This window comes from Heterodontus francisci, chromosome 8 (assembly GCF_036365525.1).
Source record: "Heterodontus francisci isolate sHetFra1 chromosome 8, sHetFra1.hap1, whole genome shotgun sequence".
NCBI classification, from domain to species: domain Eukaryota; kingdom Metazoa; phylum Chordata; class Chondrichthyes; order Heterodontiformes; family Heterodontidae; genus Heterodontus; species Heterodontus francisci.
Window position 1 is genome coordinate 22,807,921 of NC_090378.1, and position 20,982 is coordinate 22,828,902.

Here is a 20,982-nt window from a genome sequence, read left to right on the forward strand (position 1 = left end):
CAGGCAAGTGGAGAGTATTGCATCACATTCTTGACTTGTAGATGGTGGACAGACTTTAGGAAGTCAGGAGGCGAGTTACTCGCCAAAGAATATCTAGCCTCTGGCCTGTTGTAGCTACCGTATTTGTAAATTAACAATTCACCGTCTTCACGATTTCCAGTGTAGTTGACCAAGTTCTTTAAGGAAACGTTTTAGATGTAAATGTTTTAAAAACACCACCTTTTTAGAACATTGTAGTTCGTTTGAGCCAGTGTTCAACTGAATACTATGTGTAAAAAGTAAGATAATTAACAGCAACAACCATTTTTATTCAGAAAAAAGCATTTGCCAGTTTGGTAGAAAATAATTTCCATGGTTTGATGCACTTGTTAAACAAAAAATAAAAAAGCACCAGATGAATTCAGCAGTAGCAATTTTCTTCACTGCTTTGAGAAGAAGCATACAGATTTCCACTCCTTTCAGTTAACAGTTTTTAAGTTCTGCTGCTGAAAAATGGACTCTAGATACCCTAGCGACCCATGTACAGCAACGAATCTTCATGGAAAATCTCCAGATGCCTGTTAGCAGTTGTTATGAAAAAGTGAGATGTTGAGTTATTCTCCTGAGTTAGCAGAGATCGAGGGCTGCAGCTGGAAAACAGCCATAGTACTGAATTTGATTAAATTAAGTCACTAATTCACGATTTTAAAAGTTTAGTCTATGATTAGAGTCAAGAGATAGAAATTGAATTCAAGTATTTGATGGTTCAAATCCCACCATGGCAGATGGTTTAATTTGAATTCAATTAATAAAAATCTGGAAGTAAAAAGCTAGTCTAATGGTGACCATGCAACCATTGTCGATTGTTGTAAAAACCCATCTGGTTCATTAATGTCTTTTAGGGAAGGAAATCTGCCATCCTCACCTGGCCTGGCCTACATGTGACTCCAGACCCACAGCAATGTGGTTGACTCTGAAATGGCCACTCAGTTCAAGGGCAATTAGGGATGGGCAGTAATTTCTGGCCTAACCAGTGATGGCCACATCCCATGAACGAATAACAAAAAAAGGTTGTGAACGCTCTGGTTATGTTGCCCGGGAGAGGGATGGAATTGGTAACTGGGGAACAGAGTTTGTGGCAGGGACCGAAGACAATGACTTCAGTCTTCCCAATATTTAATTGGAGAAAATTTCAGCTTATCTAGTACTGGAAGTTGGCGAAGCAACGTGATAATTCAAAGACAATAGAGGGGTCACGAGAGGTGGTAGTGAAGTAGAGCTGGGTGTCGTCAGCGTACATGTGGAACCTTGCATTCTGTTTTCGGATGATGTCGCCAAGAAATGTAGATAAGAAATAAGAGTAGACCAAGAATGGATCCTTGATGGACTCCAGAGGTAGTGATGCAGGAGTGGGAAGGTGACTCTTTGGCTACGTTTGGATAGATAAGAGTGGAACCAGGTTAGTGCAGTCCCACCCAGCTGGGAAGTTGGATGGTCAGCAGTGTAATTGGAATAGGATTGAGGGAGCAGGAGGTGAGTCCCTGGACATGATGAGCTCACAGATGGCATGAGGGACAATGGGAGAAAAACTAGAGAAAGATGCAAGCTGAGGGCTAGGGCAGGGGGGAACCTTTAAAGGATGTTTGGCCAGGTAGACTAGGACATATGGAAGCAGCAGTGGCAACGGAATAGATAATCTCCAGTACGACACTCCATCACAACACAAACCACCTCCCACTTAAAAAGAAAGAACAGAAGCAGAGGGATGAATGCAAAGAAATATGCAGAGAGAAGCAGGACAGAAGAAACGACCAGAGGAATGTCAATACAAAGATGACATAAAAACATCATGTAGTTTGACTTTGCAACAGCACATGGGATGTGTGTGTGTACACAAAGTACATTTTATATTTGTGTAGGCAGCAGTTCCTGTCCGTAACACTTTCTATAACATTTTCCTGTTATATTTAGCGTGCTATTTTTTATTGAAAAAGACAAAGATGTGCATTTATATATTGCCTTTCACAACCTCAAGATGTCCCAAAGCACTTTACAGCCAATGATGTACCTTTGAAGTGTAGTCACTGTTGTAATGAAGGAATAGGATTGTATACACCTCTAGATCATTATTCCCTCATGATTTCTGTTCCTTCCAGCTCCAAAGTTCTGGAGGCCTGTGAACAGTGTCTTACTTGGAATTTCCCTCCAATCCAGGTGTGATTAGTGTTATGACCAGGTTAGAAGAGGTCTAGGGGGTTCACTCTCAGCCTTTGCCTAGTTTAACCATAACAGGGTTTCATTTTAAAACACTTGTTTTTAGCTCCCCCTTCGTGAATCCTTGTTCGCTGCTGCAATTGTAAGGCAAAGAAATCAAACTGGTTTCCTTAGATTTAAACAAGAAAGGTAGAAGTTTATTAATCTTAAACTCTAATCTGGTTAATGACTACCAATGTGCGAAGCGACCACGCTAGCAATAAACACACGCAGATAGAGACAGAAAAAGTAGTAGGAATAAAGGGGAAAAGTTTGAGGCAATTTCTGGTAGTTACAGTCCTTTTAAGTTCAATGTGTAGTGTTTGGTTGCCGGTAAGTCTTGCAGTTCGTTGGAGCCCAGTTCATGCTGTAACTTGATCCGATGTAGGAGTCTTTTCTCTCTTGAGGTTTACATGTCTTCCGTGGGTCCGGTGGCTTGGGAAGAAAGCGAGAGACTTGTTTCAGATTCAGTTGCACTCTCCCTTCTGGGGCTTTCTCTGTGGCACAATTCAAAAAAAACCCCAGGTTGCCCAGCAGGTTAATAACAAAGAACAAAGAAAATTACAGCACAGGAACAGGCCCTTCGGCCCTCCAAGCCTGCGCCGATCCAGATCCTGTATCTAAACATGACGCCTATTTTCTAAGGGTCTGTATCTCTTTACTTCCTGCGCATTCATGTATCTGTCTAGATACATCTTAAAAGACGCTATCGTGCCCGCGTCTACCACATCCGCTGGCAACGCGTTCCAGGCACCCACCACCCTCTGCCTAAAGAACTTTCCACTCATATCCCCCCTAAACTTTTCCCCTTTCACTTTGAACTCGTGACCCCTAGTAATTGAATCCCCCACTCTGGGGGAAAAAGCTTCTTGCTATCCAACCTGTCTATACCTCTCATGATTTTATACACCTCAATCAGGTCCCCCCTCAACCTCCGTCTTTCTAATGAAAATAATCCTAATCTACTCAACCTCTCTTCATAGCTAGCGCCCTCCATACCAGGCAACATCCTGGTGAACCTCCTCTGCACCCTCTCCAAAGCATCCACATCCTTTTGGTAATGTGGCGACCAGAACTGCATGCAGTATTCCAAATGTGGCCGAACCAAAGTCCTATACAACTGTAACATGACCTGCCAACTCTTGTACTCAATACCCCGTCCGATGAAGGAAAGCATGCCGTGTGCCTTCTTGACCACTCTATTGACCTGCGTTGCCACCTTCAGGGAACAATGGACCTGAACACCCAAATCTCTCTGTACATCAATTTTCCCCAGGACTTTTCCATTTACTGTATAGTTCACTCTTGAATTGGATCTTCCAAAATGCATCACCTCGCATTTGCCCTGATTGAACTCCATCTGCCATTTCTCTGCCCAACTCTCCAGTCTATCTATATTCTGCTGTATTCTCTGACAGTCCCCTTCACTATCTGCTACTCCACCAATCTTAGTGTCGTCTGCAAACTTGCTAATCAGACCACCTATACTTTCCTCCAAATCATTTATGTATATCACAAACAACAGTGGTCCCAGCACGGATCCCTGTGGAACACCACTGGTCACACGTCTCCATTTTGAGAAACTCCCTTCCACTGCTACTCTCTGTCTCCTGTTGCCCAGCCAGTTCTTTATCCATCTAGCTAGTACACCTTGGACCCCATGCGCCTTCACTTTCTCCATCAGCCTACTATGGGGAACCTTATCATGTGACTAATCACGTGACTCCTTATTTGGAACAGTCTCTCCTGCGGTTTGTGGATTGGATTACCTTAGCAGTCTCTGGACTGTGCTTCCTTATGCCTTCAATGTCTGATGATCAAAATCCATTTGGGTTAATTGGAGCAGGGAATAGTCCTTTGTCTCCACAAGCAGTGTCTCTTAGAATGCAAATATCCTACCAATCCAGTGTCTGCTGATCTTCAAATACGTCATTTCCTCACTCTAGCAACAGTTTAAAAATCAGTGTTCATATGACACAGTTAATATGCCTCATTCTTTGCGGGAAGTGGGTCTGATGACGCTGGTGAAAGTCTTTAAGTGCTATTTTCATGAGTGAGAATTTCATCATATTCACTGTCAGTGGTGGAAGAGAGGCCAACTAATGGGTAGAGATATAGGCCGGAATTTTACGCAGCCCCAGTGGGTCAAATGGTGGCGTGGGGGCAGCGTAAAATTGAGCGGCAGGCTTCGGGAGGCCTCATCGCCCCGATTCCTCCTCTGACCAACTTTACATTGGTCCGGTGGGGGGGGGGTGCGAGCCGGCCCGCCCGATGCCAATCAAGACCCTTAAGTGGCCACTTAACGGTGTGCCAGGGACGTGAAAGGCTGCCCAGCTACAGCTGTAGGCCTTTCCGCACCCGGTGGGGGGTGGTGGGGGAGTGGTCTGGCAATCAAGCACAGGGTGCCCGATTGAGGGACGCCTCCACTTCCCACCTCAACCCCGGGAACCAGGATGCCCCCCCTCCCCCCAAACGAGCACCCTAGCCTCCCCAGGGCACGACCAATTCCCCTGGTGAGGCTGCCCGCACTTACCTTCTGTCCCGATTCCATTGCGTCCTCCTCGGTCGGCTGGCCTGCAGTCTTAGCAGTGGCCACCACTCCCAGTGGCGTTGCTGAGACTAAGAGCTGCCGGCCCGCTGATTGGCCGGCAGCTCACTGAGGCGGGACCTCCTACCTCAAGTGGACAGAAGTCCTGCCTCGTGCCAATTAAAGCCTGGGAATCCGTAAAATACGGGACAGATCCCCAGGCTGGGCGGGAGCGGGATCGGCATCGACTTTTATGTCTGAGTCCGGCTCCCGTCCGCCCAGCGTAAAATTAGATTTAAGTTAAGAGGTAGAAGGTTTAGAGGGGGTTCGAGGGTAAATCTTTTCACCCAGAGAGTAGTGGAGAACAGGAACTCACTGCCTGAAAGGGTGGTAGAGGCCGAAACCCTCATAACATTTAAAAAGTACTTGGGTATGCACTTGAAGTGCTGTAACCTACAAGACTATGGACCAAGAACTGGAAAGTCGGGTTAGGCTGGATGGCTCCATGTCAGCCAGTGTGGACATGATGGGCCAAATGGCCTCCTTCCATGCTGTAAATGTCTGTGATTCTATGGTTTTGCTGATACTGGTGACTGAGCAAAAGGTTTTTATTTGGAGAAACTTCACTGCACAAACACTTTGGCAACAATCTGGCAGAAACCTTTTTAAAGCTCCTTTTTAAAAAGAAGTATGTCCTTTTTTTAGATATCGGGAACATCCTTCCTGCATCTAGTCTGTCCAGTCCTGTTAGCATTTTGTAGGTTTCTATGAGATCCCCTCTCATTCTTCTAAACATCAGTCCTGCCATCCCAGGAATCAGTCTGGTGAACCTTCGCTGCACTCCCTCCATAGCAAGAACATCCTTTCTCGGATATGGAGACTAAAACTGCGTACGATACTCCAGATGTGGTGTCACCAAGGCCTTGTATAATTGCAGCAAGACCTCCTTGTTCCTGTATTCGAATCCTCTTGCTAGGAAGGCCAACATACCATTTGCCGTCTTAACTGCCTGCTGCACCTGCATGCTTACTTTCAGCGACAGGTGCACAAGAACACCCAGGTCTCGCTGCACCTCCCCCTTTCCCAATCTGTTGCCGTTCAGATAATCTGCCTTTCTGTTTTTGCCACCAAAGTGGATAACTTCACATTTATCCACATTGTACTGCAGCTGCCATAGTGAATAGGCCTTTCACCTCCACTCTATCCAGGCCCCTCAAAATTTTGTACATTTCAATCAGATCTCCCCTCGGCCTTCTCTGCTCCAAGGAGAACAACCTCAGCCTGTCCAATCTTTCCTCATAGCTGCATTTTTCTAGTCCTGGCAACATCCTCATAAATCTCCTTTGTACCCTCTCTATTGCAATTACATCCTTTCTGTAATAGGTGATAGAACTGCACACAGTACTCAAGTTGTGGCCTAATCAATGTTCCAGCATAACCTCCCTGCTCTTATATTCTATACCTCGGCTAATAAAGGAAAGGATTCCATATGCCTTCTTAACCACCTTATCGACCTGTCTTGCTACCTTCAGGGATCTGTGGACATTCACTCCAAGGTCCCTCACTTCCTCTACACTTCAGTATTTTCCCATGATATTTTCCCATGAGATCATTAGATTTTTGGATTCTAAGGGATTTGGGATTGGAAGGGAAAGTGGAGTTCAGGTTAAAGATCAGCGATTATCCTTTTGAATGGCAGAGCAGGCTCATGGGGCTCCTATTCTTAAGTTCTCAGGGTTGCAACCAGAAGTCGGGTGAGCAATTAAACTCTGACGTTGCCCAATGCTTATTAAAATAAAATTAGAATTTGTGGCTTTGAAGGATAGTTCAACCTTTGCAGTAGTATACCATTTTGCATTACATGATATATTGTAGTCCTAAAGAGAGTATTATCTGACTTGCCATGAATGATGTCATGGAAAATCTGTTCATATTAAAAATAGTACGCCCATGTGCATACAGATATCAAATTTTGTTGCTGTTACAGCCACGTAGTGTGACGGTGGTCCTAACTGTTCAACTCCCCACCTGACAGAAGCAAGTGTATTTCTGTTCAGAGTTTAGCCCCTTTGTGTTTTATTTTTCAAATAACCAGACAGCGACAGGTTTTCTTATAGGTTTTTAAAAACAGTCAATTGTTATTGATCAATATACCTTATCCTGAAATTGTCGCAACTGCATTCACTTTTATATTCACGTGCACAAACACATACACACACCATACACAAACACACACACAGCAGGGGGAGAAGGGTTACGATAAACCTGTTGAATTCTCTTGAGATGAGTTATAGAGGGTTGCAGGCCTTTGATGATTGTAGATTTCTCTCTTGATTGAAGGTCTGTTGAAGATGGTGGGTCACTTCTAGCACTCTCTGCTGTATGATGTAGATGTTACATTTTTTCCAGCAGGGCATGTCCTTTCTGGAATGCCAGCATTTACACGTAGCTTCACCTTCTAGGTCAGTCTCTCTCTGTCTCACTTTTTTTTTGAAAGGTAAAACTGTCACTTACCTCCAGTTAGGAGACATTCTGGTTTCTTACCCATGGTGATTGCACATTGGCCCAGGACATGGCTAGTTCATCCCTCCTTTGTTTTATAAGAAGTTATTCAATTCTGGAAGTTTTTATGATAAGTGTGAAATGCGTTTCATTATCACCTTTGGCTTTGAAGATTTGTCTTTTGTCATTCAGACTATTTGAATAGACAAAAGGTTAATCCCCTTTGCTTTGGTGGCCATTTTGGACCGCTTGCTTTTTTTTAAAAATAAAGGTTAATTTTTTAAAGACCAAGCCTGTTTTTTCATAACTCTTCAGAGTTATTCCTTGCATGTTGTGTCGTCACATCTTTGATGTGCGTGACAGTTTCGGTTATGAAACTATCTTAAAACTGCGCTTTGCAACTGCAGTCTGAAACTAACTTCCATTCCAATCTTCAAATTTCTTAACCAAGCAACAATTGAACTCTGAATCACCTGAATAATTACTTAACGATTAGACTTATAGTTTTAAAGGGCACCACCCGGCCTTACTAACAGGTTCAGAGGAGGTTTACTAGATTGATACGTGGAGTGAGTGGGCCGTCTTATCAGGAAAGGTTGGACAGACTGGGCTTATTTTCACTGCAGTTTAGAAGAGTGAGGGGAGACTTGATTGAAGTATATTAGATCCTGAACGGTCTTGACAAGGTGGATGTGGAAAGGATGTTTCCTCTTGTCAGTGAGTCCAGAACTAGGGGGCACTGTTTTAAAATTAGGGGTCACCCTTTTAGAACAGAGATGAGGAGAAATCTTTTTCTGAGGGTTGTGCGACTTTGGAACTCTCTGCCTCAGAAGGTGGTGGAGGCAGGGTCATAGAATCATGGAAAGTTTAAGGTATAGAAAGAGGCATTGAATATTTTTAAGGTGGAAGTAGATAGATGCTTGTTAGGCAAGGGAATCAAAACTTATCGGGGGGTAGATAAGCGTGTGGAATTCGAGACACAAACAGATCAGCCATGATCTTATTAAATGGCGGAGCAGGCTGAAGGGGTCGAATGGCCTACGTCTGCTGCTAATTCGTATGTTCGTATGTACAAGTGTTCTACCATATAATATGCAACAGATTAAGGCCTTCAAAACATCTGAATTGCCATGAGCAATATCATGAGATCTAAAATTATACATAATATATAAGCAAATTCTATAATTTTCAAAAGGGAGTTAGGGTTATGAGATAGAGCAGGGGGGTAGAATTAATTGGATACTTTTTTCAAAGTATGCCTTGTTTCATGATGGGCTGAATGGTCTGTGCTCTATCATTCTATGAATGAGTTTTAATTTCCTGAAAATTAGCAACCTTGTTTTAGCATTCTGTATTGCTTCACATCATGAGTTTCAAAACATTTATGAAACGAGAACTGAAGAAAGCGAGTTTGGGTTTTGACATTTTCCCCAATGTTGAGTAATTATCTTAACCAGACAGTTAAAGTGATAGGTAATGGAATTTTGTGATGACATTCTGCTTACTACATGGCACTCGTACTATTATCATCCCATTAAGCACTTGTGTCTCCTGAGGGCCTTCACTTCCCTTACAGAAATGTTGGCTTTTTCTTCAGGTAACAACTTTAATATTATTACATTTAACCATAGCCGAAGTCTAGTATTAATGGACCACTGTTGCTGATGATTTTGTCCTTGTCCCTGCACTGGAAGCTTTGTTCATCTGAGGATCTGGCCCTGAGGTGCAGCTTGCTTTAAAAGTGATTGACCTTTGTCTGCTCCTGCGTACATAAATGCACCACACCTGCAGGTTGTATGCTTTTAGTACTCTTTTTAATACAGTCACTAAAAGATGACTGCAACATGACAGGTGGTTGCTTTGGGACTGGGGACTGGTGACTGAGCAAAAGATTTTTGTTTGGAGAAGCTTGACTGCATAGTCATTGAACATCCTGGTGATAATGCACCAACAGACCTATATAGGTGTACTTGAACAAGTCAACCAACTCCTCACACTGCTTGGTTTGTGAACTGCGTCTTGATAGCAAAGTACTGGGTGTTAGGTTGCTGCCAGTCGATTTTAAAAAGAGGTTCAGTTAATTGACACAGAGAGCTGCATCCCTTAGTTTATATAGAAGAATAAAGCTTCCCCATGTTGTGATCAATAATGGATCCTGCAGAGCACAGATGCTTTCACTGGTATTTTGCATAGTTACCCCAGGTGAATTTAAGCTGTCTCTTCCATTGTATCTCATGGCAGATTAGCTAGGATGTTAGAATTGAACAGCCCGTCAAGATGATTCCATCATCCATCTGGCTTGATCTCTACCAGTAGAGCCTCAGAATAGGCCTGGGACCAACTGATCATTTTGATTGAGATTTCAGACAAAAACACCAAATATCATAGAAGTAGTGTGAAATTCAAGTGTGACCCAAACCAGAAAGATTCAAAGTTTTAATATATGTACATACTGTATTTGATATTCTTGGATTCTCATTGTTACTTCTGGGGTCATAGAATATGACCAGTTGGGCACGGATGGGGAGGAGTCACACAAGTGTATATGTTATGAAATTCTGAAAGGCATAGTGTGCCTAGTTGATCTTAATTATGAATTATCTTTTGAATATGCAAGTTAATATAATGGATTAATAAGATCATACCAATAATGCAAAAAAAAAGTAGGGACGTATCGGTTGTCTCCTCTCTGGGTCTTAATGTATAATGAAATCTAGTTGTTTGTATCTCTAAATTATACGCTGTCCATGTTTATTTCCTTTTAATTAACTGCTGTTTTCTTTCTTTGTAATCTTCCAGTCATTACTCTTGAGTAGGTCACCATTCAGTGTTGGCTTCCTGCATCAATATTAAGACTCAGCATCCATACTGAGATAATGCAAAATGACCCAAAACTGAATAAAATACTCCATAAATGTTGTATTTTTTTCAAAAATGAGTGTTCGGCTGGAAGGCTATAACTTATTTTTAGCGTTTAGATCACTTTCACTCTTAATGTTTTCAAACCTCAGTCAGATTGCTGCCTATTTTAGACTCCCAAGTATTCAATACTTTCTATGCAAGTTGTTAAAGAATAATTTGTTCAATTAGTTATGTATACACAGAGGCTTCCTGACATCAATTGTATGGAAATCTTTCTCCTTCCAATACCTGCAGTCAAGTTTGTTGGTATGAGATCTGACTATGGTTTGGTATTTTGATGAATCATAAAATATGCTGATATGGGAAATACAGCTGTTCTACTGTTGGTAGCTGATTAAGTTGGAATTAAGTCAAATTGATGCAGTGTAGAGGGATATTTATTTGCAGGTGACTGATGTTACAGCTGCACTAGGAGTGATGACAATAGGTGCAGATTGCATTTTTGCACCCATTGTTAGTACCCACAATCTCGGTGTGTGGTGGTTTAGAGCTTAATCCACCTGACTCCATTTTTCCGTTAACAAGTGCTTGAGAAAGAGCAGCAGTTGTCCCTGAAATCTGGACAGGTACAAACAAGAGTGTTGTGGTCCTCCTAAAGTGGAAGAAGAAAAATTCAGTGAATGAGTTCCCCCTCTTTGTACACTTTATTCCCTCTGCTTTTCCAATCTGTCTCGCTCTTCTCATATACTTATTTTAAGCAGGGGTGGTAGATGTCAGGTTCTTTGTGGGGAAAGGGTCTGGCCAGGCGCTGAGTTGATGGAGAAGGCTTTTAGGCTAGGACAGAAGATCAGCAGCAGCTGGGTCTTTGGTGGGAGAGGGTTTGGACGGAGTTTATATCTGTCCAGGGCTGTAAAGCAGCTTTTGAACCTCAATGTCAGTAGCGGGACAGTTCTCAGATGTAGGGAAGGAAAATAAAGCGTGTTGTGCATAGTAACATCCATGTTTAGGAGGACTGAGTGTTAAGTATATAAACCTTGAAGCTTAAAAGTGACACCCAAATGTCATGGAAGTAGCTCGAAATCCAATTGTGACACAAACCAAGAAGATTCAAAAGTTTTAATATATGTACCTACTGGATTTTGTATTCTTGGATTCTCAGTGCCGAGGAACAAAGGGACCTTGGCGTGTTTGTCCATAGATCTCTGAAGGCAGAAGGGCAGGTTAATAGGGTGGTTAAAAAGGCATATGGGACACTTGCCTTTTATCAATCAAGACAAAGATTACAAAAGCAAGGAGGTCATGTTGGAGTTGTTCAGAACTTTGGTAAGGCCACAGCTGGAGTACTGTGTGCAATTCTGGTCGCCACATTATAGGAAGGATGTGATTGCATTGGAGGGGGTGCAGAGGCGATTCAGCAGGATGTTGCCTGGGATGGAACATTTAAGCTATGAAGAGAGGTTGGATAGGCTTGGGTTGTCTTCACTGGAGCAGAGAAGACTGAGGGGTGACCTGGTCGAGGTGTCCAAGATTATGAGGGGCAGGGACAGGGTGGATAGGGAGCAGCTGTTCCCCTTAGTTGAAGGGTCAGTTACGATGGGTCACAAGTTTAAGGTGAGGTTTAAGGGAGATTTGAGGAAGAACTTTTTTACCCAGAGGGTGGTGACCGTCTGGAATGCCCTGCCTGGGAGGGTGGTAGAGGCAGGTTGCCTCACATCCTTTAAAAAGTACCTGGATGAGCACTTGGCACGTTATAACATTCAAGGCTATGGGCCAAGTGCTGGCAAATGGGATTAGGTAGACAGGTCAGGTGTTTTAATGCATCGGTGCAGACTCGATGGGCTGAAGGGCCTCTTCTGCACTGTACAAAGAACAGTACAGCACAGGAACAGGCCATTCGGCCCTCCAAGCCTGCGCCGATCTTGATGCACTTCCGGGGACCGTATCCCTCTATTCCCATCCTATTCATGTATTTGTCAAGATGCCTCTTAAACGTCATTATCGTACCTGCTTCCACCATCTCCCCCGGCAGCAGGTTCCAGGCACTCACCACCCTCTGTGTAAAGAACTTGCATCGCACATCCCCTCTAAACTTTGCCCCTCTCACCTTAAACCTATGTCCCTTAGTAACTGACTCTTCCACCCTGGGAAAAAGCTTCTGACTATCCACTCTGTCCATGCTGCTCATAACTTTGTAAACCTCTATCATGTCGCCCCTCCACCTCTGTCGTTCCAGTGAAAACAATCCGAGTTTATCCAACCTCTCCTCATAGCTAATGCCCTCCAGACCAGGCAACATCCTGGTAAACCTCTTCTGTACCCTCTCCAAAGCCTCCATGTCCTTCTGGTAGTGTGGCGACCAGAATTGCACGCAATATTCTAAGTGTGGCCTAACTAAAGTTCTGTACAGCTGCAGCATGACTTGCCTATTTTTATACTCTATGCCCCGACCGATGATGGCATGCTTGCCTTCAGCCTTCTTGACTACCTTATCCACCTGTGTTGCCACTTTCAGTGACCTGTGGACCTGTACGCCCAGATCTCTCTGCCTGTCAATACTCCTAAGGGTTCTGCCATTTGCTGTATACTTCCCACCTGCATTAGATCTTCCAAAATGCATTACCTCACATTTGTCAAGATTAAACTCCATCTGCCATTTCTCCGCCCAAGTCTCCAACCGATCTGTATCCTGCTGTATCCTCTGACAATCCTCATCACTATCCGCAACTCCACCAACCTTTGTGTCGTCCGCAAACTTACTAATCAGACCAGCTACATTTTCCTCCAAATCATTTATATGTACTACAAAGAGCAAAGGTCCCAGCACTGATGCCTGCGGAACACCACTAGTCACATCCCTCCATTCAGAAAAGCACCCTTCCACTGCTACCCTCTGTCTTCTATGACCGAGCCAGTTCTGTATCCATCTTGCCAGCTCACCTCTGATCCCGTGTGACTTCACCTTTTGTACCAGTCTGCCATGAGGTACCTTGTCAAAGGCTTTACTGAAGTCCATATAGATAACATCCACTGCCCTTCCTTCATCAATCATCTTTGTCACTTCCTCAAAAAGCTCAATCAAATTAGTGAGACACGACCTCCCCTTCACAAAACCATGCTTCCTCTCGCTAATAAGTTCGTTTGTTTCCAAATGGGAGTAAATCCTGTCCCGAAGAATCCTCTCTAATAATTTCCCTACCACTGATGTAAGGCTCATTGGCCTATAATTTCCTGGATTATCCTTGCTACCCTTCTTAAACAAAGGAACAACATTGGCTATTCTCCAGTCCTCTGGGACCTCACCTGTAGCCAATGAGGATGCAAAGATTTCTGTCAAGGCCCCAGCAATTTCTTCCCTTGCCTCCCTTAGTATTCTGGGGTAGATCCTATCAGGCCCTGGGGACTTATCTACCTTAATGCTTTGCAAGACACCCAACACCACCTCCTTTTTTATAATGAGATTACTGAGACTATCTACACTCCCTTCCCTAGGCTCATCATCCACCAAGTCCTTCTCTTTGGTGAATACTGATGCAAAGTACTCATTTAGTATCTCGCCCATTTCCTCTGGCTCCACATATAGATTCCCTTCTCTGTCCTTGAGTGGGCCAACCCTTTCTCTAGTTACCCTCTTGCTCTTTTTATATATGTATAAAAAGCCTTGGGATTATACTTAATCCTGTTTGCCAATGACTTTTCATGACCCCTTTTAGCCCTCCTGACTCCTTGTTTAAGTTCCTTCCTACTGTCTTTATATTCCTCAAGGTCTTTTCCTAGCCTTCCAGCCCTTAAGAATGCTTCCTTTTTCTTTTTGACTAGGCCCACAATATCCCTCGTTATCCAAGGTTCCCAATACTTGCCAAACTTATCCTTCTTCCTCACAGGAACATGCTGGTCCTGGATTCTAATCAGCTGACATTTGAAAGACTCCCACATGTCAGATGTTGATTTACCCTCAAAACAGCCGCCCCCAATCTAAATTCTGCAGTTCCTGCCTAATATTGTTATAATTAGCCTTCCCCCAATTTAGCACCTTCACCCGAGGACTACTCTTATCCTTATCCACAAGTACCTTAAAACTTATGGAATTATGGTCACTGTTCCCGAAATGCTCACCTACTGAAACTTCGACCACCTGGCCAGGCTCATTCCCCAATACCAGGTCCAGTACGGCCCCATCCCTAGTTGGACTATCTACATATTGTTTCAAGAAGCCCTCCTGGATGCTCCTTACAAATTCTGCCCCATCTAAGCCCCTGGCACTAAGTGAGTCCCAGTCAATTTAGGGGAAGTTAAAATCACCCACCACAACAACCCTGTTACCTTTACATCTTTCCATTATTCTGTGATTCTGTATGAATCCAATCTTATCAAATTTTTCCATCTGAAGGCATATGATGGGAACTCTGCTTAAACAGCTTGTGTCTACTCAAGAGAATGCACTTGCTCAATGGTTCATCCTTTAATAGAATTTGGTTTTATATACTTCATCAATGGTTCTATTTGCCTTTTAATTTTGTAGAAGTGTTGCTGAATGGTATCACAGTAATATTTGGATTTGAAATAAAGCCCTTTTAATGGATTCGAAAAACTACCATAGGGACTTATTTTTGGATACAAAATATTTCCACTTCCCTATGTGGCATTTTTGACACCAGCAAGATAAAATATGACCATTTGCTTAGCTCGTGCTCTTCTCCTTAGTTTCTGGCACCACTTTTTTTTTAAGTGATGAGTAGTGTTGATGTGGAGATGACACTTGGGCAGTGTTTTGACAGAGCATTACGTGAAGCCATCAAATGGTAGGATGTCACTTTATGAGCAGCGATGTTCCACATAAGATCTTGATCTCTGCTACCTTTTCAAGCTGGGAAAGTTAAGGAGAAAGTCCACCGTAAAATGCCCTCATGGACCTGCAAAATAGCCAGTTAAGGAGTAGTATAGGCAGGGAGCAGTGTTACCTGGATAGAACCAAGTTCTCGTGCTTGATCTTGGCCAGGGATTGTGTCATGCAAAGGCCCTAAAAGGTTTGAAGAAATAAAAACATAAGGAGAAATTTAGAAATGGACAAAGAACAGCTTTGAACTTCACCTCTTCTAGCTGATTGTTTTCTCCAATTATGTTTTACAGGCTAACTAATACAAATATCATTCACAAAACTCCAGAATGGATTTTAATTGCAGTCGTGCTGCTTTCAGTGTAAGTATTAATAACTTTATTTTTGTTCAGAGGTTAAAGCAAGAGGCTCTTGAAAAGAGCAAAAGAGACTGGGTAAACCAAATGGTAGTGATTAGTGGAGTACAAGCTTGAGTTTTTTAAAAAACCTGAAGACTATATGAATAAGGAGATTGAAAGAGGATAATGAGCTATGAGATCCTGGGAAAGACTGAAATGAGTCTTGATTTAGAAGGAAGGCACAGCATATAGAATAATGTACTTAGAAAAATGTGGTCATGTAGGAGTATGCAGATAAACAAAATACCTCAACAGTAGGCAGTTTTATAAGATTTATATATTTTTTCTCTATGATGAATTACTAGACTTTGCACCACCTCACCCTACCCACCTCAGATTTGCTCCTCTTATCTCCTGCTTTCCTGAAAGCCAGGACCAATCCTGTGATGCAGATCTATCGTGCTAGCATTAAGTATCAGGCTATTTGATCATGGGTATTGCAGCCAAGCCTGACCCTGTCCTCAACTGATATTACACCACCCATGCATTTTTCAGCAAAGACTACTGATTTGTTATTGATTGCACAATATAGGGGAAAATTGTAATCTCTTAGCTCTTTTCTGCGCTGTTCAACAGTACTGATGATGTAGATGTTCTTATAATAGCTCTAGTCTCCAGGAAAATCTGCATCAAGACTTGTTTGAACAAAATTTTTGCCCAGGATGCATCGCATTTCCTCAGAACAGCCAGCATTCTAAGAGCCATGTATTGCACGCAAATTCTAAAAAATATTGTTCTCAAAGCAACAGTAGTAATACTTGTGAGCTTTATAAATACAAAAAGAGCAAGAGAATAACTAAGTAAAGATTAGGACCAATTGGTTACAAAAAAGGTAAATTGAGTGTGGAGGCAGAAGACATGGGAATGGTTTTATATGAATACTTTGTGTCTGTCTTCACATAGGAGGGGGACAGTGCAGATATTGTAATTAAGGAGGAGGATTATGAAACTAGTGAGATTTGATTTTATTTTAATTTAATGAGGTTATGGGGTTTAGCATCCTTGAAAGTGGATAAATCGCCAGTTCCGGATGAAATGTGTTCCAGCTGCTAAGAGAAGCAAGGGAGAAAATAGGGAAGGTTCTGATTATTATCATTTTCCAATCCCCTCTGGCTACAGGCATGGTGCCAGAGAACTGGAGGACTGCTAACGTTGTTCCATTGTTTAAAAAGGGAGGAAGGGATAGACTAATTGCAGGCCAGTCAGCCTAACTTTGGACAGATTATTGGAAAAATTTCTGAAGGAAAGTATAAATCATCATTTAGAAACACATGAATAAATTAGGGACTGTCAGTGTGGATTTGTTATGGGAAAGCTGTGTTTGACTAATTTGATATTTTTATGAGGAGGTAACAAGAAGGATCGATGAGGGTAGCACATTTGATGTTGTGCACATGGATTTTACAAAGGCTTTTGACAAGGTCCCTCATGGCAGACTGTTCAGAAAGGTAAGAGCCCATGGGATCCAAGGGCTAGTGGCAAGTTGGATTGTGACTGGGAGGCTGTTTTCAGTGGGGTTCCGCAGGGCTCAGCCCCTTGCTTTTTTTGTGGTATATGTCAATGATTTAGACTTAAATGTAGGGGGCATGATTAAGACATTTGCAGATGATATAAAAATTGGTTGTATGTTTGGTGAGGAAGAAAGATGTAGACCGTGGCAAGATATCAATAAACTGGCCAGGTGGGCAGAAAAGTGGCAAATGGAATTCAGTCTTGAGAAATATGAGGTAATGCATTTGGGGAGAGCAAATAAGGCAAGGTAATACACTGTAAATGGTAGGATACTGAGGAATGTAAAGGAACAGAGCGGCCTTGGAGTGTACAGATCCTGGAAGGTAGCAGGACGGGTAGATGAGGTGGTTAAGAAGGCATATGAGATACTTTCCTTTATTAGCCGAGGCACAGTATACAAGACCAAGAAGGTTATGGTAGAACTGTATAAAACACTAGTTAGGCTGCAGCTAGAATATTGCATACAGTTCCAGTCACCGCATTACGGGAAGGATGTGATCGCACTAGAGAGGATACAGAGGAGATTGATGAGGATGTTGCCAGGAATGGAGAATTTTATCAATGAGGAAAGATTGTGTCACAACCAGGTGAGAAAGAGGTTGAGGGTTTCCTTTCAGCCGTCACCTGTGAATTCCCCCACCTTCAATGTCTGGTGTACAAAGGTCTATTGTGGGATGAATGTGTCAGGGAATGGCTGCTTTGTCCTTCCAAACACACTCTGTTGATATGCAAGTGTCTTTTTTCCAGCCACGGCTGATCTGTTTAACAAGTCATTTCCTTGCTCCAACAACAGTAAAAAGAAATCAGTGTTCATGACAAAATTAATGTGCCTCATTCTTGGCAGGTGGAGGCCTAGCATGACAATTGGTTGAGCTGGGATTGTTTTCCTTGGAACAGAGGAGGCATAAATTTAAAGTAATTGGCAGAAGGATTAGAGAGGAGTTGAGGAGAAATGTTTTCACACAGAGGATGGTTGGGGTCTGGAACCCATTGCCTGTGAAAGGGTGGTAAGAGGCAGAAACTCTCATCGCATTTAAAAATATTTGGGTATGCACTTGAAGTGCCATAACCGACAGGACTACAGATCAAGAGCAAGAAAAAGGGATTGGGCTTGATTGTCAGTTGAGACATAGCTTAGACACAATGGGCCGAATGGCATTCTTCTGTACCATAAATTTTCTATGTTTCAAATTTGATATAATGAAAATTTTAAGCCCCCTTCGGTTGACTAAATTGGTAAATATGAAATCCCACCCCAACTCACCATGAACGTGCCTACTTCTGGTTTAACTGTGGCGGGTCTGGGGTCAGCTGAGTAACCTGTTCTTGAGATCTGGGTCAATGATTTTAAAATGCTAATAGGCTGTGTACCTCATTTTTTGGCAGACATTTAAATTTAACAGTGTGGGCTGGGTTTCCCAGAGTTTGGGAAACCTGGTAGCTAAAGGGAGGAGTGAGCTGCCAGATCCAGCCGTTAAGTGCATTTTTAGCACTGATTGTAGTTTCAGAGGAGCAGGGATGCTTGAGCAAACAGCTGTGGTCTGCTCTCTTACCCCTCCCCTGCTGCCTCTGACATCAATCTGGCAATTTATTCTACTGTTTTGTATAATGTTTAATCTTGCATCATGATTTTGGAAATATGGAGGCAGAGCAGAAATTCACTAAAGCTGCACCAAATGTAGTTTGTTTTGTATTGATACAAAACTAATGCTTCTTTGGAATGAAAAGCTTCCCCTCTCCATCTGCTGCAAATATATTTCTGTTGACGAATACAGTTTTCTTATGCACTCTCCCTTGAGAGTGAATTGTTTACATCACTAAAGTTTGTTGCCATTTAGTTGTTGATTAAATGATGTATTGACAAGTTTAAATTACAACTAGATAAATCCAAATCCAGTGTAGAAAAAGCTGAATTGAGGTGAGATAAGTTTCAAAGCCAGCTGAACAAACTAAGCCTTCACGCTTTGAGATTCATTATAGCCCAACATTTAAGTTTAAATATGGTATAAGAAGGATTGAGAAATTTACCATAATGAATATTAATCAAATATCAGTGTGCCTGACCAATTGAATTTTTAACTGTTTACTTCTAATGAAGATCTCAAACTTTGTACATGTTACAATTAACAAATTCTTTGCCGATTTCTGAATAGCACATTAAGGACGTAACCCTTTATTGCACTGCAGTACCTTTAAACCAGTCTAATGTTAAAATTTTGCATAGAATGTAGTGAAGTAATTGAATTATTAACCGTTTAACCACATTATGTTATACTCCATTTATTCCATCATAGTGTCCCTTTTATTTTTAAAGACAGCCGCATAAGTTTCAAGACTAAAATCTTTAACTAGTTGTGCAGTTACATGTTATAAGTAATGTATAACGTCAGTGTTGCAGAATAATTGCATGCAAGTCAGTGTTCCAACTTTTTTTCTACATTCCATAACTGCAGTTTGTGCTCTCGTGGCAATGGAACTGATCATGAAATAAAAACAAGAAATGCTGGAAATACTCAGCAAGTCTGGCAGCATCTGTGGAAAGAGAGGCAAAGCTAACTTTTCAAGTCAGTGACCCTTCATCGGGACAGATGGGACTGATCATGAAGCCCTCCGAGTTCAGGAAGTACTTTAGATGGAATAAAATTAAAAGACTCAGATCGTGTTGCAAAATATGACCTGTTAAAGGCGCATGACATTATTAATGTGCAAAGTATGCAGGAAATTCAGGGGATTAAGAGGTATGCTGTAAATTGCAAGTCTCCAGGACTTGCTAGTTGATATACGGCACTCTGCAGTTTACTTTGTACAAACAGCATCTCGTTCTTGGCCTCTCCGTTATTTTTAAAAACTTGCTGGATTTTTACATTAATTGCTCATTAAACTAGCCACAGAAGATTAAGTCTGGTATTAAGAGCTTAAGTACACTTTTAACTGTGATAATTTGTAATGCAATACCAATCAACCTTTCTGGCCCGAAAAGAGACCAATTGAAACTATATAGTCTTATTCCTTCAGGTAGTGAATTCTTAAATTTAAAATAAAATTTACAATTTTTACATGCTTTACTTATCCTTACTGTCTTTATTCCTCTCTCTCAATCCAGTCTTTCTTTCCTTCTCTCTTTCTCTTTCTGTACCTGATTTGACACTAATTCACCCAGGTTCCCTCTTGTTCCTGTTTCTTTCTCAATCCTTAATGCACATTGGTTAGGTAGATAAACTCTTGGTTCCACCATAAACCAAGGTCCCAGTTGCCCTGACGCCCTCACTACACCATTATCAGCTTGCAGTTCCAGCAAATTATGGTACAAAACATTTTCATAGGAGGTGGTCCAGAGAGGATTCGTGAGACTGAACCCAAGTATGAGGACCGGTTTTAGAAGCTCGAGTGCTACAGAAGACAGTTTAAGTGAGCATGAATAGCAAGTCCCTTTGAGATGATGGTTATGCTGAAATACCATTGTGAGGCACAGCTGGAAAGTGCAAAATGTCACCAGCAACATCTGAATTATATTGTGGACTACAAATCAAATTCTCTGCTGTAGAGAGCTCTCTGAGCACCTAAAATATATGTGCACCGCTCCACTCCCGTGATATCATCATTTTTAATGTTGAGATGGCATGGACAGCATTGGTCTGCTTTCTCATAGCATTTCATGTAAGTTGTGAAGAGGAGATCTGATTGAAATGTACAAAATTTTGAGGGGCCTGGATAGAGTGGAGGTGAAGGGCCTATTCACCTTAGCAGAGAGGTCATTGACTAGGGGGCATAGATTTAAAGTGATTGGTAGAAAAATTAGAAGGGAGGTGAGGGAAAAAAATGTCACCTAGAGGGTGATGGGGATCTGGAACTCACTGCCTGAAAGGATAGTTGAGACAGGAACCCTCAATTCATTCAAAAGGTGTCTGGATATGCACCTTAAGTGCTGTAATCTGCAGAGTTACAGACCAAATGCTGGAAGGTGGGATTAGAATGAGTGGATGGTTTTTCGGTTGGCACAGACATGATGGGCCAAATGGCCTCTTTCTGTGCCTTAAACTTTCTATGATTCTAGGACATGAGGCTACAAAGGGATATAAATAGGTTAAGTGAGTGGGCAAAGATCTGGCAAATGG

The 20,982-nt window shown here is 42.2% G+C and overlaps 1 protein-coding gene across 6 annotated transcripts in view; it reads left to right on the forward strand.

The window, feature by feature from the left end:
• Positions 1–20,982, forward strand: part of rpap2 (RNA polymerase II associated protein 2) — a 158,117-nt gene that overhangs the window by 64,022 nt on the left and 73,113 nt on the right. For 4 of the 6 annotated variants that reach the window (XM_068036775.1, XM_068036777.1, XM_068036776.1 and 1 more), the window contains exon 10: positions 15,251–15,319. In XM_068036775.1, coding sequence (XP_067892876.1) covers positions 15,251–15,319 — 69 coding nt within the window. Of the gene's footprint in view, positions 1–15,250; positions 15,320–16,704; positions 16,729–19,320; positions 19,877–20,982 lie in introns of those variants that run through there. The other 2 variants (XM_068036774.1, XM_068036778.1) reach the window with 2 other exon arrangements.